Genomic DNA, 21,782 nt, shown 5'->3' on the forward strand with positions numbered 1-21,782 from the left:
TTTTTCTCACAGAGTGGTGAGTCTGTGGAATTCTCTGCCTCAGAGGGCGGTGGAGGCAGGTTCTCTGGATGCTTTCAAGAGAGAGCTCGATAGGGCTCTTAAAAATAGCGGAGTCAGGGGATATCGGGGATGATCGGCCATGATCAGATTGAATGCCAGAGTGGTCGGACATGTTGAAGCACAGGATATGTTGCTGGGCTCCCCCTTTGAGTCATGTTACTAGACCCTGCAAGCTGCAATGGGCTGAATGGCCCATGGGCAAGGTTTTACTGGGGGCTCATGTTATCCTCAGGTTGCACGACTATGGCCTGTTAGCTGCGTCTTTCCAGCCACTAATTAAACAACAAGATATTCATGGACTGCTCCTCACTGGTCCTGGGCAGGCGTCATTCTGCTGGTCAGCTGACAGGAAGAAACCTGAAATAACGGTTCTTTTCTTTATGGTAAAGGATATTACGTAGACCGAGAAGGCCTCCAACTTCCCAAAAAAGATCATTATTTTCATGTTCATAAGTGATAGGAGCAGAATTAGGCCATTCAGCCCATCAAGTCGACTCCGCCATTTAATCCTAGCTGAGCTATCTCTCCATCCGAACCCCATTGTTCTGCCTTCTCCCCATGACCCCCTGACACCCGTTCAACTTTGGGAAATTGGAGCAGCTTCAGACCACTTGGTGACTTGGATCTTGGTTCTATGGGGTCGAGGGACTTCAGCAGCTCAAATGGAGGGCTCACCTTGTCAAGGCAATGTGATGATTTGGACCGGACGCAAGCCAAGAATAGAGATGTTCGCGTACGCATTGCCAACGCACCAACGCTCACTGCTCACCACTTAGTGCTCGAGTTGGGGGCACGTGGTACCTATCAGCTGCCCCGACTTGATCCCTGCCGGTCTCATGAGTTACACTGGTGACACCTTGGTTCTGCAGCTAGTTACAGGCCTCCCGTTCTAATCCACCCCTCCCCCTCCACCCTCAACCCCCCCCCCCCCCCCAACCCCCCTCCGGTCATCACTCGTTCTCAGCCGAGCTCAGCTTGGGGCCTCTCCGGGGGGGAGACTCGTTACTGTTGAGATTTCGCAGGAAGATGCGGAGCTTCTGGTGTTCGGCCGAGGAGCGGCTGTTGAAGGTTCCCCGGTTGGGCAAGGTCAGGCAGCGGTCGCTCTGCAGCAGGTGGATGAAGCCCGACAGGTGAGAGCCCAGCCCCGCCATCATGTTCTCCCTTATGCTGTTCACTGTCTCCTCATCACACTCCAGAAGGCTTCTCAGTAGCTTGTTGTAATACCTGGAGGCAATTGTGTAAAGGGAGCGCCCATTAGTTTCAAACATTTAAAAGGAAGATGTAACAGCAAGTGCATGCACCCCCCGACGTACGTGATAAATCGCACTTACATACAATAATACCCCATTGCTCATATCAATTCCCAGTATCTCTCACCCTCCAAAGACATACAGGTTCCCTGGAGAGGGAACACGCAGTGTCCATGGGGACTACGGAGGCCGTCCGTGAATGGTGGTCACCAAGGGAGGACGAATGTATTGTTGATAAAAATGTTAATATTTTAATTTCATAACTTTGTTTGTAAAATGCCAATATAGGTATTCCTTGATCGTGTTACTACTTTGTATTCTTGTTTGTTCTGAATAAAAGTATTTTGTATGAAAAAAAAGACATGCAGGTTTGTAGGTTAATTGGCTTTGGTAAAAATTGTGGATTGTCCTTAGTGTGTAGGATAGTGTAAGTGTACAGGTGTTGTTGGTTGGTACGGACTCGATGGGCTGAAGGGCCTGTTTCCGCGCTGTGTCACTAAACTAATGTAGTTGTAATGTAGGAAACTAAACTACTGAAATAGGGCCGAAACGTTGCCTATCTCCTTTGCTCCATAGATGCTGCTGCACCTGCTGAGTTTCTCCAGCACTTTTGTCTACCTACAGCACCATATCCTTGAGTGCAGATACTAAGATATTTGATAGCCAAAGATGCACAGCGTGATCCCACAAACAATCTACATGACTTGAGGGAGAACGTTGGCCTGGACACTTTCACATGATCTCTCAGACCTCATTCAAGTCACGGTAAACTCCTTCTGTGATTCTTCCCCTGGGCTGGAGCCCTGAACCTGACTGCAGAGATTCATACCTCCAGCTCTACTGTCCATTGATTGTAACCCCCTTGTGAATGAGAGACGGGCACTGTATGAAAGAGTTCCACAGTTCACAACAATCCCTACTCACTAAATGCAATGGGGCAACTGTACTTCACTGCCTGACATGTAAGCTGTTGATAGACACAAAATGCTGGAGTAACTCAGTGGGTCAGGCATCATCTCTGGAGAAAAGGAATATGGTCGGAACCCTTCTTCAGACGTTGCTGCCTCACCCACCGAGTTACTCCAGCATTTTGCGTCTTTGCTTGGTACGAACCAGCATCTGTAGTTCCTTCCTGCACATGCAAGCTGCTTAACCAGTTTGGCAGCAGATAATGTTTCCAGTGTCTAAATGCTGATTCAATAACCACTCTCACCCTCCACCCCCCGCACCCCCACAATGCTTGTTGCAGGTTGAGGGGGAAATAGAGTTAACAGCAAGGAGATGCAATGGTATCAGAGAGAAACACAGTACGGAAATGGCCCTTTGGCCCACTGTGTCTGTGCTGTCTGTCAACCACCCATTTACACCAATCCAACATGAACCCCATTTTGTATTCTTCATGTGTTCCTTTCAACTCCCTCATATTCTACCCCCACACCGACACACTAAAGTCGATTTACAGAGGCCAATTAACCTACCGACCCGCACGCCTTTCAGATGTAGGAAACAGGAGGTCACAGGGAGAACGTACAAACTCTGCACTGACAGCACCCGAGGTTGGGATCGAACCTGGATCTCTGGTGCCGTGAGGCAGCGGCTCTACCAACTGCACCACTGTGCCCTTCCAACTACGTAATACCAACAAATTAAAGACCTGATATGGTGCTCACCTGCCCGAGAGCCTGGATGCCATCACAATCCAGTCAAATAACAGACAGAAGGACTTTTCACAGTGTTAAAGTCTCTTATAGGGCTTTTGAGCCTGAATATGCACTGTTGCAATGCAGTAAGTGCACTGGCCTAATGATGCACAGCTGGATCACATGAGCATGGCTAGGCTAGACAGCCAGAATCCTTTTCCCCAGGATGGAAAAGTCAATTACTAGAGGTTATAGCTTTAGGTGAGAGGGGTCAAGTTTTTTTCCACTGTGGGTTGAGTGCCTGGAACATGTTGCTTGCGGTGGTGGTTGAAGCAGATACATTAATGGCAGTTAAAATACTTTTGGATTGAAACTGTATATGGATATGCAGGGAGTGGAGGGATATGGATAATGCGGAGGAAGATGGTCTTCGCACAGGCAGGGCCGAAGGTCTATGTTCCATGAGGACAATGTGATGTGGGCTAGAACATTTATTTTAGATTTAGAGATACAGCGCTGAAATGGGCCCTTCGGCCCATCGAATCCGTACAAACTCCACACAGGCAGCACCCGTAATCAAGATCGAACCTGGGTCTCTGACGCTATGAGGCAGTAACTATACAGCTTAGTTTAGAGAAACAACATGGAAACAGGCCCTTCAGCCCATCGAGTCTGTGCCGACCAGCCATCACCCTGTACACCAGCACTATCCTACACACACTAGGGACAATCTAGAATTTTTACCGAAGCCAATTAACCTACAAACCGCAACGTCTTTGGTATGTGGGAGGAAACTGGAACACCCAGAGAAAATCTGCGCGGACGTAGGGAGAATGGACAATCTCCATACAGAAAGCACCCACTTAGGCAGGATCGAGCCCAGGCCTCTGGCGCTGTGATGAAGCAACTCTACCGCTGCGCCACTGCGCTGTCCTGAATGCAATTTTACTGCAACGTTAAATGAGGGGTAAATATTGGTTTGGCCACTAGGGGCACTCAACCTGTGTTCTTCAAAGTAGTGTTGAGGCAGGTTTTCCACCCATAATAAATGGTAGCCCGGGATTCCACCCTGATCGCTACTGGAGCATGGAACCCCCTTTCCCCGAGTCACACTCAGCCCCTGGCTTCTCGGGATTTCTCTCATTCTGGGTGTGGTTTCCTCAGTGGTGGGAAGACAATGGAGAAATTCCTGAATTTGAAAGCCAAGAACTTGAATAGTGAAAGAGATCACTGAAGCTCGCACAATGATAACGACGGCACGGCGGCACGGTGGCACAGCGGTGGAGTTGCTGCCTCACAGCACCAGGGACCCGAGTTCGATCCTGACTACGGGTGCTGTCTGCACGGAGTTTGTACCATCAGCCCGTTACAGTTGTGGTTTTTTTCCGAGACGTTCGGTTTCCACCCACATTCCAAAGACGTACAGGTTTGTGGGTTGGTTGCCTTTGTATAAATGTAAATTGCCCTAGTGTGTGTAGGATAGTGTTAATATGTGGGGATCGCTGATCGGTGCAGTCCCAGCGTGATGAAGGGTCTATTTCTGTGCTACATCTTGAAACTAAACTAAACTAAATAACCTGTTCATATATTTAAGCAACAGGTTGGGGCTTTATTCCCCTTCATGCTTACGATGCAGCAGTGACTTACAGAGCTGCTTCATGAAAAGTGGGACGGATATGAAGAGTCGCAGTGCCCTACAGCGAGGATTTGACACAGAAAATATTCAGGTCACGGTTTGATGGATTAACTTGCGTACTTTTCATTGGAAAGCGGGGTTAATGGAAGTCGAAATAGCTATCTCGTACATCTGCCCATCACCCTATCAGTCTCAGGGGAATGGAATTAAGTGGTCACATAACTAGCTATGACATTCATGCCATAGAGGGAGTACAGAGAAGGTTCACCAGACTGATTCCTGTGATGGCAGGACTTTCATATGAAGAAAGACTGGATAGACTCGGCTTGTACTCGCTAGAATTTAGAAGATTGTGGGGGGATCTTATAGAAACTTACAAAATTCTTAAGGGGTTGGACAGGCTAGATGCAGGAAGATTGTTCCCGATGTTGGGGAGGTCCAGAAGAAGGGGTCACAGGTTAAGGATAAGGGGGAAGTCTTTTAGGACCGAGATGAGAACATCATTTTTTACACAGAGAGTGGTGAATCTGTGGAATTCTCTGCCACAGAAGGTAGTTGAGGCCAGTTCATTGGCTATATTTAAGAGGGAGTTAGATGTGGCCCTTGTGGCTAAAGGGATCAGAGGGGTATGGAGAGAAGGCAGGTACAGGATACTGAGTTGGATGATCAGCCATGATCATATTGAATGGCGATGCAGGCTCGAAGGACCGAATGGCCTACTCCTGCACCTATTTTCTATGTTTCTATGTCTACCTAGGGCTAGGTGACAACAAACTCCAGGCATGGTAAGGCTTTGGTCAAAGGTAAGGCTCTGTATCTCCAAACTAAATGAATGCCATGTTTCTCAGACATGCTGGCGACAAAAATCACCATTCACCAAAATTCACCATCTTCCCAACTCTCCCAAGACGTTGAAGGAGTCTTAGGGCCGCCGAGAAAGAAGGGGGGACCCGGTGAAGGGGCTGCCAAGAACGAAAGGGGGGCACAGCACGGAGGCTGCCCAGATCAAGTGGGGACATCAAGAACAAAGGGGGGCCCTGTGCGGAGCTGTCTGCTGCCTCGTGTGGTTCGCTGCTGCAAGGACATGTAGACTGTTCGATGAACAGATTGTAACATAGTTGGTACCAGACTGTGGCAACTCTTTGTGTACTGCCTGGGAGAGGTCTGGTGTATGATTCTATCTGGATGTATGCAAAAACAGAGTATCATTGAATCCTTGAATAAGTTCATAAGCGTTCATAAGTGATAGGAGTAGAATTAGGCCATTCGGTCCATCAGGTCTACTCTACCATTCAGTCATGGCTGGTACACCTTTCCCTCTTAACCCCATTCTCCCATCTTCTCCCCATAACCCCAGACACCCGTACTAATCAAGAATTTATCTATCTCTGCCATAGAAATATCCATTGACTTGGCCTCAACAGCCTGGTGCGGCAATGAATTCCACAGATTCACCAACACTCTGACTCAAGAATCATTGGTATTAAAATTAATTTGGACTGTTACAGTCTATTAGAAACATAGAAAATCAGTGCAGGAGTAGGCCATTTGGTCCTTCAAACCAGTGCCACCATTCAATACGATCATGGCTGATCATCCAAAATCAGTACCCCGTTCTTGCTTTTTTCCCCATACCCTTGAATCCGTTAGCCCTAAGAGCTATATCTAACTCTCTCTTGAAAACATTTAGTGAATTAGCCTCCACTGCCTTCTGTGGCAGAGAATTCCACAAAGACCCCCACACTGCCAGGCACATCCCCTCCCTTCCAGCCTACCTGTTCTTTAAACGTGCGGGGAGCTGGATCACTTCTGTTATTGCAGCGGCGTTACGTTTGGCCATTGTGCAGATGTCCAGCTTCCTGTAACAATCCTCCTGAATGTCCGCGATCATCTTCTGAAAAGCGGAACATCTACGAATGGTGAAGAAGGCCTTGGATGTGATCCCGTTGACGATACACTTTAAACTGTCCTTAACGAAGGCTTTTCCCTGTGGCACAAAACAAACATGTGGCTTACAAACAAGTATGAACAAAGAATATATTCCTTAAATGGTGGATTTTATCTCAATTTAATGAAATTATACTGCAAAGTACTGGTTTATACCGAAGATCGACACAAAATGCTGGATTAACAGCGGGGTAGGGTGCATCTCTTGGAAAAGGAGGGTAAGTAACACTTTTCATAAGTTCTAGTAGCAGAATTAGGCCATTCGGCCCATCAAGTCCATTCCGCCATTCAATCATGGCTCATCTATCTTTCTCCCTGAACCCCATTCTCTTGCTTTCTCCCCATATCCCCTGACACTTGCTAATCCAGAATCTGTCAATCTCTGCCATATTGAAAATATGATGTTTTGGGTCGTGACCCTCAACAGACTGATTATCGTAAAGAGACTGAGGGGAAAAAAACTGGAAGTGAAGAAAAAATCAGGACAAATCCAAAGACGTACAGGTTTATAGGTTAAGTGGCTTGGCATAAATGTAATTTGTCCCTAGTGTGTGTCGGGTAGCGTTAGTGTGCGGGGATCGCTGGTCGGTGCGGATTCAGTGGGCTGAAGGGCCAAAGATCCTGTAGCAAGCAAGATAGACCACTCCTGCTAAATGCAATGGGCTGACGTGTAGTACACAACGGAGCAGAACGTGGGCCTTTTATCATCCATTTCAGTAACCCGACCCAACTCGCAGTGTAATCAACGTTGCAGGGGAACAGTTTGTGTTAATAAATTAAAATTCTGAAAATGAGGAGAAGATTTTTCTCAAATAACTTTTATTTTTACGAGGATGTTTCCGTAACCGGTTTCCGTCTCCGCACTATTATCCTATGGGATCTTTGGTGCGGAGACGGAAACCGGTTATGGAAATGGGGACGGAAATTACCCATGAATCTGCCCATGACCGTACTACGTGTTTTTCGTCGAGTGATCTATCTTGCTTGCTATAGGATCTTTGGTTTCCGCGCTGTATCTCTAAACATAACTAAACTAAATTTGGGATCTCAGGGCTGAAGAAGGGTTTCGGCCCGAAACGTCGCCTATTTCCTTCGCTCCATAGATGCTGCTGCACCCGCTGAGTTTCCCCAGCAATTTTGTGTACCTTACCAGATAGGCTGATTGCTGGATAGAATTTTATCTCAAGCTCGCCTCGTGTGAAGATCCAATTCCTAATTTATAACCATCAATGTTAATCCTTGCTTTTAGCAGTGATATAGGGTTAATGAGTTGCATCTGAATATGTGATTCAGTTAGTTTGGACCACATTAAACTCCATCTGAATAGTTTTCACCACCAGTCCTTCCATGTACTTTCAAAAGTTCTTATTGCCTGAGGCAGTACAATGGGGAAATGATTTAACAAAAAAAAAAGAAAGTCCTTTCTCCTCATTTACATTCGACATTCCTTACACAGTTCCGACCAGTGGGAGTTTCCTTACATGGATTGTAGGCATAATAGTCTTCACAGGAATAGTTTGGAAGAATCCCAGAGGATTCTCTTGTGACACCAAAGTGTGACCAGATGGTTTAAAGGATGTAAGAGCAAACACTGCTGATGCCTTAATTATGGCCTTCCTGCTTTAACTCATTTTGGGAACCATTCATTTTGACTGGAGAAATATGTATGTCACTCTGCTCTGGGAAACATGATATATTATAGGCTCATGGGTCTAACATCCATGTGGGAAAATTATAGTTGCCCCTTTAGTTTAGTTTAGTTTAGAGATAAAATGAGGAAACAGGCCCTTCGGCCCACAGAGTCTGTGCCGACCAGCGATCCCTACACACTAATCTACCCAACACGCACTAGGGACAATTTACAACTATACAAAGCCGATTAGCCTAAAACCTGCATGTCTTTGGAGTGTAGCAGGAAACCGGAGCTCCTGGAGGAAACCCACTCAGGTCACGGGGAGAACGTACAAACTCCATACAGACAAGCACCCGTAGTCAGGATCGAACCCGGGTCTCTGGCACTGTAAGGCAGTAACTCTACTATTGTGCCACCGTGCTGCCCTCTCAGGATAGAGCAAGCACAGAAGGTGGACATTTGCACCAGAACACACGTGAATGCAAGAGAAACAAAGAGGAGTCGACTACTCAAGATTGGCATGCTATTCAACATAATCATGGATAGTCTACCCCAGCACTCAACCCATCTTCGGCAGCAGTCCCCCAGTGACCTCTGTTACCCAATCTTCTAAAAATGTCTTCTGCTAATACCTCCAGTGATCCAAAGCCCACAATACTCAGAGATGCTCCACTGCCAAGAGAAGAAACCCCTTTGTACCTCGGTTTTAAATGTCCTCAACCTTTCTTGTAACTATGTTCCCTTGTACAAGACCCTCCCATTAATGGAAACATATCGACATCTACCTTGTCAAGCCCCCATGGGATCCAATACGTTTCAATGAGAACACCCCCTCGTTCTACAGAAACAAAGAATTTAGATCCACTTTCTTTAGCTACTCGGATTAGGACAACACCTCTTATACCAGCAATTAACTTAATGAAGAAAAAATTGCTGGAGGAACTCAGCAAGTGAGGCAACATCCATGAAGGGAAATGACAGACAGTGTTTTGTTTCGGTACCCATCTTCAGTCTGAAGAACGGTACCATCTTGAAATGCCATCTGTCTATTCCCTCCACAGATGCTGGCTATCCCACTAAGTCACTCCAGCACTTTGTGTTTTGCTCAAGATACCAGCATCTGCAGTTTCTTGTGTCTCCATTATCCAAATCTTTCAACACTCGGAAAGCCTTTCTTAAAAATAAAGATCAAAGGTATTTCGAATTTTAACATTTTTGGTGACTAATATAATATGATCCACGGCTGTTACTTATTTCAAGAAGACATTTGATTATATCTGCCAGAGGAGGCTGATAACTTAAACTGCCAGCATCACTAGTTTTTCTTGGAAAGTATTTTATTAGAAGCCTTGTTCTTTAAGATCCAGCCAGCTCTGCCAGTGGTAGCACTGCCAAGAGTGCTGTCTTGTTGGTCGCAGAAGTCCCCCAATCCATGGTGCAGTCTTTGGCCCTTGCTCCCTAGAGAGCAGAGCAGCACTGATATCTCGGGTGTGGGAGGAAGGTAGGCGATAAGCAGGAGGTCATGTTTGATGCGGGCCCCAAGTCATGTTCAGGGGAGCCCCAAGCCAATACTGAGGACCTCCAGATACATCCTCGTCTCAATGTACCCCACATCTGGGGTATCTCCACACCAGCAAACAGTGATTGGGAAACATAGGCAGACCAGACCCGGACACAGCGCAATAGATTTCTTTCCTAAAGGATCACAGCTGATCGATTCCTTCCCTCTTTGCTTCCTTTCTAGTGTACAATGTTGCACTCAAATCTAGCTTTCAGTCCTTGCAATCCAACTATGATCCTATGCAACTGGTTTATATGAGGTTCAGGAGTATGTTCCACTTGCCTGGACATGCGCAGTTCCAAAAGCACTAGACGCAGCTAGACATTCTGCTGACTCAGATCACCACAAACACAGGTTCGATCCTGACCTCGGGTGCTGTCTGATGCAGTTTGCACAATCTCCCTGTGATCGAGTGTGTTTCCTCCGGGTGCTCCGGTTTCCTCCCTCGCCCAAATACAAAGGGCAGCATGGTACAGTTGCTGCTATACAGCGCCAGAGACCCGGGCTCGATCCTAACTACGGCTGCTGCCTGTATGGAGTTTGTGCGTTCTTCCCGTGACTGCGTGGGTTTTCCCCAGGTGCTCCTGTTTCCTCCAATATTCCAAAGACGTACAGGTTTGTAGGTTAATGGGCTTTGGTAAAGATTGTAAATTATCCCTCGGACAATTGGATAGGATAATGCTAGTGTATGGGGTGACTGCTGGTCAGCACGGACTCGGTGGGCTGAAGGGCCTGTTTCCACACTGTATCTCTAAACTCTAAAACTCAATATGTTTTGGTAGGTTAATTGGCCGCAGTATATTTGTCCTAGTTTACAGATTAGTGGGAGGGTGCAAAGATATTGATGGGACAATAATAGACAATAGGTGCAGGAGTAGGCCATTCAGCCCTTCGAGCCAGCACCGCCATTCAATGTGATCATGGCTGATGATCCCCAATCAGTACCCCGTTCCTGCCTTCTCCCCATATCCCCTGACTCAGCTATTTTTAAGAGCCCTATCTAGCTCTCTCTTGAAAACATCCAGAGAACCTGCCTCCACCGCTCTCTGAGGTAGAGAATTCCACAGACTCACCGCTCTCTGTGAGAAAAAGTGTTTCCTCGTCTCCGTTCTAAATGGCTTACTCCTTATTCTTAAACTGTGGCCCCTGGTTCTGGACTCCCCCAACATCGGGAACATGTTTCCTGCCTCTAGCATGTCCAAACCCTTAACAATCTTATATGTTTCAATGAGATATCCTCTCATCCTTCAAAACTCCCGAGTGTACAAGCCCAGCTGCTCCATTCGCTCAGCATATGACAGTCCCGCCATCGCGGGAATTAACCTTGTAAACCTACGCTGCACTCCCTCAATAGCAAGAATGTCCTTCCTCAAATTGGGGGACCAAAACTGCACACAATACTCCAGGTGTGGTCTCACTAGGACTCTGTACAACTGCAGAAGGACCTCTTTGCTCCTATATTCGATTCCTCTTGTTAGAAGGACCTCTTCGCTTTCTTCACTGCCTGCTGTACCTGCATGTTTACTAATCTGGGATTTACTAATCTGGTTTGAGGAAGGGATCTGCTCAATTACTCCAGCTTTTTGGGTCTATCTTAGGTTTGTAGGTTAATTGTAGGTCTTCCATGCAAGCTCTGGTTTCCTCCCGCACTCCAAAGATGTTCAGGTTTTGTAGGTTAATTGGCTTGATAAAATTGTCAATTATCCCCAATGTGTGCGGGATAGTGTTAGTGATCGGGAGAGCGACCATCTTAGTTGTGGCTGACCTATTTATGCCACAGGGCCCATAAAGAGACATGTCAATGTGTGGCATACCTGAGTGTCGAATTTAGCAGCACTGTACAGAAAGGACCTGCAGATGTCGTACATGCCGTCGGTGTCACAGGTGGAGTTCTCCAGGCACACAAATGCCCCACAGCCCACATGGAGAGCATTGTTCAGGCACCGGATGATTTCAGCTGCAGAGAAAGAAAACAGCGTTACCTTCAAAAGGCTTGTTAGAGTTGCCAACCCTAAAGGACTTCCGTTACACACCTCGTGTCTTGCAAGCAATTCTGAGGAAGGGTTCCCAGCTAATTGGATAAGGATATGGATATACAGGGAACGGAGGGACACAGTGGATGTGATGGTCCTGGAATAGTGTTTGGCATACACATTCCATCACTAAATGTCAAAGTGGTGATGATGCAGATGCCAATGTTGATTGAGTGACAAGAATAATCCATGTGGCTCTCAAATCAGCACACGAAAGTGGTACATTGTAAGGATGGGCATGTTGCTCGAACATTATGGGGAGAGAGGGGATGGAGTGGATACAAGTAGGAGGTCACAGGATTATATCCAGCCTTGGCAAGTCCAGTCCTGAAGCAGTAACGACACTATGAAAGATGGGCCTTATTATAGATAAAGACAAAAAGTGCTGGAGTAACTCAACGGGTTAAGCAGCAGCTCTGGACAATGTGGATAGTAACGTTTTGGGTTTGGACCCTTTCTCTGACTACTCTGTACAGATGGTGGCAGCATCTAATGGATGGGATTTATATAGCGCCTTTCTAATACTCAAGGCGCTTTACATCGCATTATTCATTCACTCCTCAGTCACACTCGGTGGTAGTAAGCTACTTCTGTAGCCACAGCTGCCCTGGGGCAGACTGACGGAAGCGTGGCTGCCATTCTGCGCCTACGGCCCCTCCGACCACCACCAATCACTCACACACATTCACACACAGGCAAAGGTGGGTGAAGTGTCTTGCCCAAGGACACAACGACAGTATGCACTCCAAGCGGGATTCGAACCGGCCACCTTCCGGTCGCCAGCCGAACACTTAGCCCATTGTGCCATCTGTCGTCCCGACATCTGATGGGCACGGAGCAAGAACGTCCATCACAGAATCTCTCACCGCACAACCCCACAATGGCCAATTGGTACATTCATCTTCACTGTGTCCATTACGACCATAGGATATAGGAGCAGCATTAGGCCATCTGGCCCATCTGTGCCATTCGATCAAGGCTGATCTATATTTACCTCTCAACCCCAATCTCTTGCCTTCTCCCGTAACCTTTGACGCCTTTCCTAATCATTAATGTATCAACTACATTGGCACGGTGGCGCTGCGATGGCCTTACAGCGTCACAGTCCTAGGTTCAATCCTGACTATGGGTGCTGTCTGTGTGGAGTTTGCACGTTCTTCCTGTGACCAAGTGGGTTTTCTCCAGGAACTCCGGTTTCCTCCCACACTCCAAAGTTGTATAGGTTTGCAGGTTAATTGGGTTCGGTAAAATTGTCTCTAGTGTGTAGGATAGCGCTAGTGTATGGTGTAAGTGCTGGAGTAAGTCAGCTGGTCTGGTAGCATCGCCGGTCAACATGAATAGGTGACTTTTAAGATCAGGATACTTCTTAATTTAGTTTAGTTTAGAAATACAGTGTGGAAACAGATACTTTGGCCCATCGAGTCTGTGCCAACTAGTGATCCCCCCCACACCAACAGTATCCTACACACAGAGAGTTGTGAGTCTGTGGAATTCTCTGCCTCAGAGGGCGGTGGAGGCCGGTTCTCTGGATACTTTCAAGAGAAAGCTAGATAGGCTCTTAAAGAAAGTGGAGTCATGGGGATATGAAAGATATGGGAAGAAGGCAGGATCAGGGTACTGATTGGGGATGATCAGCCATGATCATATTGAATGGCGGTGCTGGCTCGAAGGGCCGAATGGCCTACTCCTGCACCTATTGTCTATTGCCTATTATCTATTGTCTATTGTCACACCTGGGACAATTTACAATTTTACCAAAGCCAATTATCCTACAAACCTGTACGTCTTTGGAGTGTGGGAGAAAGCCGGAGTACCGGGAGATAACCTGCGCAGGTCACAGGGAGAACGTACATACTCCATACAGACAGCACCCGAAGTCAGGATCGAACCCGGGTCTCTGGCGCTGTAAGGCAGCAATTCTATGGCTTTACCTTAATGAAGGGTCACCAGATGAAGGGTCTACCTTTGATTAATCTGAAGGAGTGTACAAGCTCAGTGAGAGGATATAGAAATTCCAAGATGCATGCTAATTTCATTGGAGTTTCCTGATACATAACCATGGTGTTGTTATGTGGCTTGTGTAATTATCCCAGCTGTTATCCGTCTCAAATTATCCCTTAATAGGCCACTTCTGGGAGATAATATTACATTGCCATAGAACCAAGGTCATGTAGAGAATGGCTTGGGTAAAGATGGAGGAATTCCTTCATTGTGTTATATCAACAAAGACAGGTCGTTAGGACTCTTCGTAATTTCATTGTCAGGAGTTGCTAACGTTTTAGAGCAGATTTACTTAATTTAAAATGCCAGCATTGATGGCGAGATTTAAATTCATGAAATCAGACACAAAATGCTGGAGTAACTAAGAGGGATGGGCAGCATCTCTGCATAGAAGGAATGGGTGACGTTTTGGGTCGAGACCCTTCTTTGACTCTGGCTCAGGATTCTGGATCATTAACCCAGTGATATAATCATGAGGTGGACAGCAGAATGATTGTCCCAATGTTACCACATCTCCCGAGGCGATGCTTATAATAAGAGGTCGGAATTTGTTTCTGATGAGCAGAGGAAGGTCGCCTAGCTCCTGAAACCAGCTCTGCAAACTCATGCGGAGAATGCAAGGCGCAATACTACATCCCTTTAAAGATTCGAGGTCACACCTCAAAGTCAAGTGAAGAGAGACCTGCAGTTTGGAGACTGCAGATATTCTTGCTCCAGTGCCTCAAGACAATGCAAAATTCCTTGCTTTCATATTTGGAGCGACTCATTAATTTAAACACATCCGTTGAGATATTACAGAAAGGAATTGCACACGAGACACAGCAAATTAAGAGTTTTTATTACTGTACGATAGTCTAGCCGTTCCTGTTAGTTTTTCCTTTCATTGATCACAAGGAACATTTTCCCTGCAATCGCTCAGTGAAACCTTGAGGCAATAATTTACCTTCCTTCCAGCAGAGGCACTGTAGTCTCAAGGTAGAATAAGACTCAAATCGATTTTTAGAGGTGCTTTGCATTGCAAGTGTGAACAGATAATTGTATATATTAGTGATTATATTATATATATATATGTGTGTGTTTGTGTGCATATATCTATACATACGTATACATATATGTGTAATGAAGGATCTCGACCCAAAATGTCACTATTCCTTTTCTCCAGAGATGCTGCCCGACCCACTGAGTTACTCCAGCATTTTGTGTCTATCTTTGGTGTAAACCAGAATTTGCAGTTCCTTCTTACACACACATGTTTATACTGAACTACTTTTCATTCATTATATTGTCTACAAAGTACTATGGTTACATACTGTATTCTGTTCTGCTGCAAGTAAGAATTTCATTGTTCTGGTTGGGACATATGACAATAAAACACTCTCGACTCTTGTACACAGAACATTAGATTTTTAAATAGGGACAGTGGTGTCATTGAAAAATTAGCAATAAATATCACCAGAGGACAACACTTGGAAGGTAAATGTGCAATGCACAATAATAAATATAGGTTACCGAGGAAAAGATCACTGTTATCTCCTTCATGTATACCTTGCAGCCTTTCTCAGCAATGTTTTCACCGCTGTTCCCAATACAAAATAAATAGGCTGAGTTCAATTTGTGTTTCGAAAGCACCATGCACATCTGACTTCACGCCACTTCAGTCTCTGGTGCAATAACAATCACAACAAGCTCCCACAAGCAACAAACATGGTAAATTTCCACGCGACATCAGTGGCCATTCAGCCCGACAAACAAGTCCCTGCTGGCCCACTGTGCAATCGGTGTCAGGGGTAATGGGTTGCAGACAGGAGAATGGGGTTGAGAAGGAAAGATACATCAGCCATGATTGAATGGCAGAGTGGGCTGAATGGCCTAATTCTGCTCCTATCACTTATGAATCTCGCTACTCGACTGATTTTCCGTGTAACCTATCCTTCCCTATACTCCCATCAATAATACCAGCTACACAACACAGCGGGAGACCTACAATGGCCAATTCATCCGCCAGCCCACGTCTCTTTGCGAAACCGGAGCACCTGGAAGAAACCCACACAGTCACAAGGAGAACGTGCAAACTCCACACAGACAGCGCCAGAGGTCAGGATTGAACCTGAATTGTTGGTGCTGTGAAGCAGCAACTCCACAGGCTGCATCACTGTGCTGCCCGAATGACACTGTCTTTTTTTTGTGTGGTCTGTTTAGAATGGGATAAATATTGGCCTGGACTCTATTGAAACTCCTCTATTACGAGGTAGAATTGTGGAATTGCTACAGTAGGGAGGAGACAGTATCAGTATTACTGCACCTAAATCCCACCACCCTGTGAAGTATTTTACTGCAAACAAGGTGATCATGAATGACAATAGCACTGTGAGCTTTTATTTTACATTGACTTTCGATGGCAAACTGGGTTTAAGAAAGAACTGCAGATGCTGGAAAAATCGAAGGTAGACAAAAATGCTGGAGAAACTCAGCGGGTGAGGCAGCATCTATGGAGCGAAGGAATGGGTGACGTTTTGGGTCGAGGTCCTTCTTCAGATGGCAAACAGGGGCTCGGTTTAACTCCTCATCCAAAACGTGGCAGTAAAGCCTTTCCTTAGAGCTACACCAAAACATCAACCTAGATTTTCTTTTAGTTCAAAGCAGAACATGAAGCTGCAACCTTCTGACCTAGAAAGCGAGAGAAATACCCACGGAGCCTTGGCTGCTCTTGTGGGGAAATGGAGCAGTCAGTTTGCCTGCTGGAAGCTCCCACGGGCAGAGAGAGAGCCGGGGGGGGGGGGGGGGGGGGGGGGGGGGGGGGGGGGGGGTGGGGAGAGAAAGAGAAAGATGGAGACAGCGATAGAGAAAAAGAGAGAAAAAAACGAGAGAAAACTAGAGAGAGAGAGAGAGAACTGATCAGATCAACTCTGTTTAATGGCATTTCTCATGGGATAGATATGAGAAGGGACAATACCTAACTGCATATGGCTTAATTACCGATCTTACAGGCAGGATTCCAGTTGGACATCACAGCCCCCAAACTCAAGTTTCTGCTGAGGATGTCGACATTCCACAGTCTAATAACATCAAATATTAAGCTGGTGGGATGTAAAGCTCGGAGATGCCTCCAAGCAGATTGTACAAAATATATCGTTTCCACCACCAACAGGAGGAAGACACAAATTACAGCATTTTTGAAAAAAAAAAATCCCTGCTTCATACAAAGCGATGAAATATTAAGGTAGCATGACAAAGAAATGTATTATGCAATGAAAGATCGCAGTGAGAAAAAGCATTAGAAATACTTCCAGAGGTCAGGATAAGAGTCCAATAGCTGATACCCACAAACAATGCTTCAAATCTGGGGCAATACATAGTTAAATTATTACATGCAACAGTCCTGGGGTACTGGTAGCAAGTACTCGATTACAACGAAGAGAAATCACCCTCTCCTTTGGCTGGATTGAGAATATGGAACCTACTTTGTGAAATTCTGCATCGCCTTTATACAACGGCTCGCTTGCACAGTTTAAACCTGACACCAAACAGTGACCCTGCCCCTTTATAAGAGTGGGATGCATGATGAGGGTAGTTCTCAGGTGCCTCAGTGGGGTCTGTAGGTGAAACTATAAATTGAACAGCACAGTTCACACAGCGCTGTACCCTTGGGGGGTGTGGGGGGGGGGGGCGGGGAGATAAGAGAAGGGGGGGGGGGGGGGAGGTAAGGGGTCACTCGATTTTGTCACAGCCTCAATGGGACAAAGTTCACTCATTCAACATCCCATTCTGCATTCTATCACACACGTTGACTGGGGGGGTGAAATAAACTATTTATTAATTTCTCCTTAAATTGGCAGCGTCTTTGATTTGTGACGGTCCTGATGGTGGTTTCCCCCTTACAATAAACATATTTAGGAGTGAGTGCACACACACACACACACACACACACACACACACACACACACACACACACACACACACACACACACACAGCACACAGCACACACACACACACACACACACACAGCACTGCAGAGAGATGGAGCCGGATCCGCAGTGAGCTGTGTTAAAAATGACTGGTGACTGTAATTAGGACTTCCAACCCCCTTGAAGACAACGCACACACACGGTCCCTTTGAGCATCAGCTCTTTTTTTAAAAGGAAAGCATTCACGGAACACCCAATCGTCCCTCACGGTGGAAGTTCGCAGCGAAAGAAAGAACCATGTTCCATACAACCATTTAATGTAGATGCATTTGAAAGGACGCCAGTTCCAATTCGAAATCGAGATGAGCAGATTTTTAATAAACTGCAAATATTTCCTTAGCTATTAACAAAATCTCAGCCTCATCTCGATATAGATAAACGAAAGATGATTTGGGTTTTCGTTTTAGTTTGGAGATAGAGTATGGAAGCAGGCCCTTCGGCCCGCCGAGTCCACGTCGCCCATCGATCACCCATTCACACTTCTATGCTATCCCCCTTTCTCATCCACTCCCTACACTTTCGTGGGCAATTTTACAGAGGCCCATTTTTAACTTATAACCTTATGCACGTCGTGGTGGTGAGGGGGGAAACTGGGGGCTGCCGGAGGGAACCCACGCGGTCCCAGGGAGAAGGTGTAAACTCCACACAGGGCAGCACCTGAGGTCGCGATCGAACCCAGGTCTCTGGCTCTGCGAGGCAGCATCTCTACCGGCCATCGGCAGGTTTTAGCCACACACACACACATACAATAAGAAAGACTGGCAAAAACTGCAGTGAAATGTATTCAGTTGGTCTCTCGCTCGCTCGCTCGCTCGCAGAGGGCGAAGTGAAGTGGGGTCCGCGTCCGCTTTGCCCGTGCTAACAACCCCGAGATTTGGGAAGTGTCTTTTTACCTGAGTTCTGCGCCGACAGCCTCGTCCTTCGAGACGCCGCTGAGTCGTTCTGCTCTTCAACTTGTGGAACGATTTCATTTGCCGCCGACCTGCTCCCGAGTTGAATGCACACTAGGAAGGCGAATAGAATTGATCTGTGCAACATCGCTGTGATTCAAGCGAGGCTTCTCCGCCCCCCGTCTTTGACTTTCTTCCAGAGGCTCAAACGTGCATTTATAAGAGAAAGAGAGAGTAGTGTGTGTAGATGTGTGTGTATTATGTGTGTGCGTGTGACTTTGTGGGCTGCACGGTCACATTTATACAAGTGTTATCTCGAGGGGGGGGGGGGGTGTGGGGGGGGGGGGGTGGTGGGGGGGAGGGGGGAGGGGAGGGGGGGGGGGGGGGTGTGGGTGTGGGGGGAAGATGCAGGGAGATCGTAAGCAGTGACATACCTACCAATGAAAGGCAGCCCCGAGAAAGCGTCCATTCAGGAGGCGATACCCACGCTTGGCGCACAGAATCAGTGTCCGAAAAAGTTCCAAGGGGTGCGCACACACAAACGGCAGCTCTCTGCTCGCTTCCAGCTGCAGCATGCTGGCTGCCAACCCTTCCCCGAAGCTCGCTTGCCATCTCGCTTTTGCATTGCAACGCAGGTGTAATCCGGCGCAACTTCACAAGGACGAGAAGCACGACTAACAGAGAACCGTGCAGTGTCATTGACATTATGAAGCAGTTTCAATCTGTTCCCCGGGCACATCAAGCGTGATCGTTCGACCTATTTTACAACGAGTCTCAACATCATTGAAAAGATTCTGCAGGGAAGTTTTTTTTTTTGGAGGGGGGGGGGGGGGTGGGTTGTAGAGGGGACTTCAGGGAAATCGAGGCACGTTAGTCTAAAAAAAAACCTCGAGGAGTAAGTATATCAGCGATGGGCCGAACGGCCTCTTTCGGTGCTAGGTTTTTAGTTGTGTGATTGCACGGTCAGGGTAATGTTACCGAGAGCAATTGCAATCCAGAATCCAAAAGCAAAACACACATTTTTTTGAAAATCTGGAATAAAAACAGATCCTGCTGGAAATATAGGCAGCATCCAGCAAGGGCAAACTCAAACTAATCTGGTTGAGGAACTAAGGTACACAAAATTGCTGGAGGAACTCAGCGGGTGCAGCAGCATCTATGGAGCGAAGGAAATAGGCGACGTTTCGGGCCGAAACCCTTCTTCAGACTAGGCGGCATCTGTGGAGGGAAATAGACAGGTCCCGATTCGGAAACGTCCACTGCCCGTTTCCCTCCACAACCCGCTAAATCCCTCCAGCAGTTTGATTTTAACTCGGGATTCCATCATCTGCAGTCTCCCGTGTCTGCATTCTAAAAGGACTGAACTGACTCTGAAAGAATTTGGCCCAGGAGTTCAGGGGGAAAGCTCCCAATCTAAAGATAAGGGATCGGTCATTTAAGACGAAGATTAAAAGATTGCTTGTTTCTCCAGAGTCTGGTGAATTCTTTCTTACACCTCTCATTGAAACTTACCGAATAGTGAGTGAAAGGCTTGGATAGAGTGGATGTGGAGAGGATGCTTCCACTAGTGGGAGAGTCTAGAAACTAGAGGACATAGCTTCAGAATTTAAGGCCGTTTCTTTAGGAAGGAGGTGAGGATTTTTTTTAGCCAAGGTGCGGTGAATCTGTGGAATCTTTGCCACAGAAGGCTGTGGAGACTAAGCCAGGATATTTTTTAAGGCAGATATAGTCTTGAAAGGAAGGAAGGCACAAAATGCTGGAGTAACTCAGTGGGACAGGCAGCATCTCTGGAAAGAAGGAATGGGTGACGTTTCGGGTCAAGACTCTTCTTCAGACTGATCTCAACCCGAAATGTTACCCATTACTTCTCTCCAGAGACGCTGCCTGTCTCACTGAGTTACTCCAGCATTTCGTATCTTCCTTTGATTTAAACCAGCATCTGCAGTTCTTTCCTACACATAGAGTCTTGAATCGTATGGGTGTCAGAGGTTATGGGGAGAAGGCAGGAGAATGGGGTTAGGAGGTAGAGATATATCAGCCATGATTGAATGGCAGGAGTAGACTTGATGGGCCGAATGGCCTAATTCTGCTCCTATGACCTCATGATACACCTAGCAATTGAAGCCACAGGATTAAGTATACAAGAGGGAATTTAATGTTGCTCTTAGACCTTGAGGGGGTCAAGGGATCGTGGTGGAAGCTGGAATAGGATAATGAATTTGGATGATCAGTTATAACCATATAGTGTGATGGATTAACTTGGAAACACAGAACGTAGACAATTACAGCACAGTAACAGGCCCTTCGGCCCACAACATCCATGCTGAACATGATGTCAACTTAAACTAATCTCCTCTGCCTTCACATGATCCACATCCCTCCCGTCACCCCTCCAACATTGAAAGGCATGTCCTTAGATTCATAAGTCATGGGAGCAGAAGTAGTCCATTCGGCCCATCAAGTCTACCCTGCCATTCAATCATGGTTGATCTCACGTTCCCTCTCAACCCCATTCTCCTGCCTTCTCCCCATAATCCTTGACACCCTTAAAATCAAGAATCTATCAATCTCTGCCCTAAAAATACCCGATGACTTGGGCTCCACAGCCGTCTGTGGCAATGAATTCCACAGATTCACCACCCTCTGACTAAACAAATTCCTCCTCATCTCCTTTCTAAAGGTGCATCCTTTTATTCTGAGGCAACGGCCTCTGTTTCTAGACTCTCCCACTAGTGGAACCATCTTGTCCAGACCCACTTTATGCAGGCCTTTCGCTAAAAAGCTCGATTAACCGACATTGGCGGCAATAGAGCTGTTGTCTCACAGTGTCTGAGACCTGTGTTTGATCCTAATGCCCCTGTCCCACTTAGGAAACCTGAACGGAAACCTCTGGAGACTTTGCGCCCCACCCAAGCTTTCCGTGCGGTTCCTGTAGGTTTTTGTCAGTCTCCCTACCTGCTTCCACTACCTGCAACCTCCGGCAACCACCTGCAACCTCCGGCGAGGGCTTCCATCCCCACATTCTAAACACGTGCAGGTTTGTAGGCTAATTGGCTTCTGTAAATTGTCCCTGGAGTGCAGGATAGAACAAGGGTACAAGGGTGATCGCTGGCTGGCCGAACGGCATATTTCCGCATGTTATCTCTAAACAAAACCAAACTAATC

The 21,782-nt window shown here is 46.7% G+C and overlaps 1 protein-coding gene across 1 annotated transcript; it reads right to left on the bottom strand.

Moving 5' to 3' along the window:
• Positions 1–558: 558 nt before the first annotated feature.
• On the bottom strand, positions 559–18,917 carry stc1 (stanniocalcin 1). Its single transcript, XM_033013765.1, has 4 exons — positions 18,621–18,917; positions 11,542–11,684; positions 6,362–6,573; positions 559–1,284 (listed from the first exon to the last, which is right to left on the bottom strand). The coding sequence occupies exons 1-4, from the start codon at positions 18,763–18,765 to the stop codon at positions 1,011–1,013; spliced, it is 774 nt and encodes a 257-aa protein (XP_032869656.1). The 5' UTR covers positions 18,766–18,917; the 3' UTR covers positions 559–1,010.
• Between the last annotated feature and the right edge of the window lie 2,865 nt (positions 18,918–21,782).

The sequence above is a fragment of the Amblyraja radiata genome, chromosome 39 (assembly GCF_010909765.2).
Source record: "Amblyraja radiata isolate CabotCenter1 chromosome 39, sAmbRad1.1.pri, whole genome shotgun sequence".
NCBI classification, from domain to species: domain Eukaryota; kingdom Metazoa; phylum Chordata; class Chondrichthyes; order Rajiformes; family Rajidae; genus Amblyraja; species Amblyraja radiata.

Excerpts from the sequence above, each read along its gene's own strand:
- stc1 (XM_033013765.1), bottom strand. The coding sequence starts at position 18,765 with ATGTTGCACAGATCAATTCTATTCGCCTTCCTAGTGTGCATTCAACTC. Across the intron at positions 6,574-11,541 it reads CTGCTAAATTCGACACTCAG|GGAAAAGCCTTCGTTAAGGA; the intron begins GTATGCCACACA and ends TTTGTGCCACAG. Across the intron at positions 1,285-6,361 it reads CCCGCACGTTTAAAGAACAG|GTATTACAACAAGCTACTGA; the intron begins GTAGGCTGGAAG and ends AATTGCCTCCAG.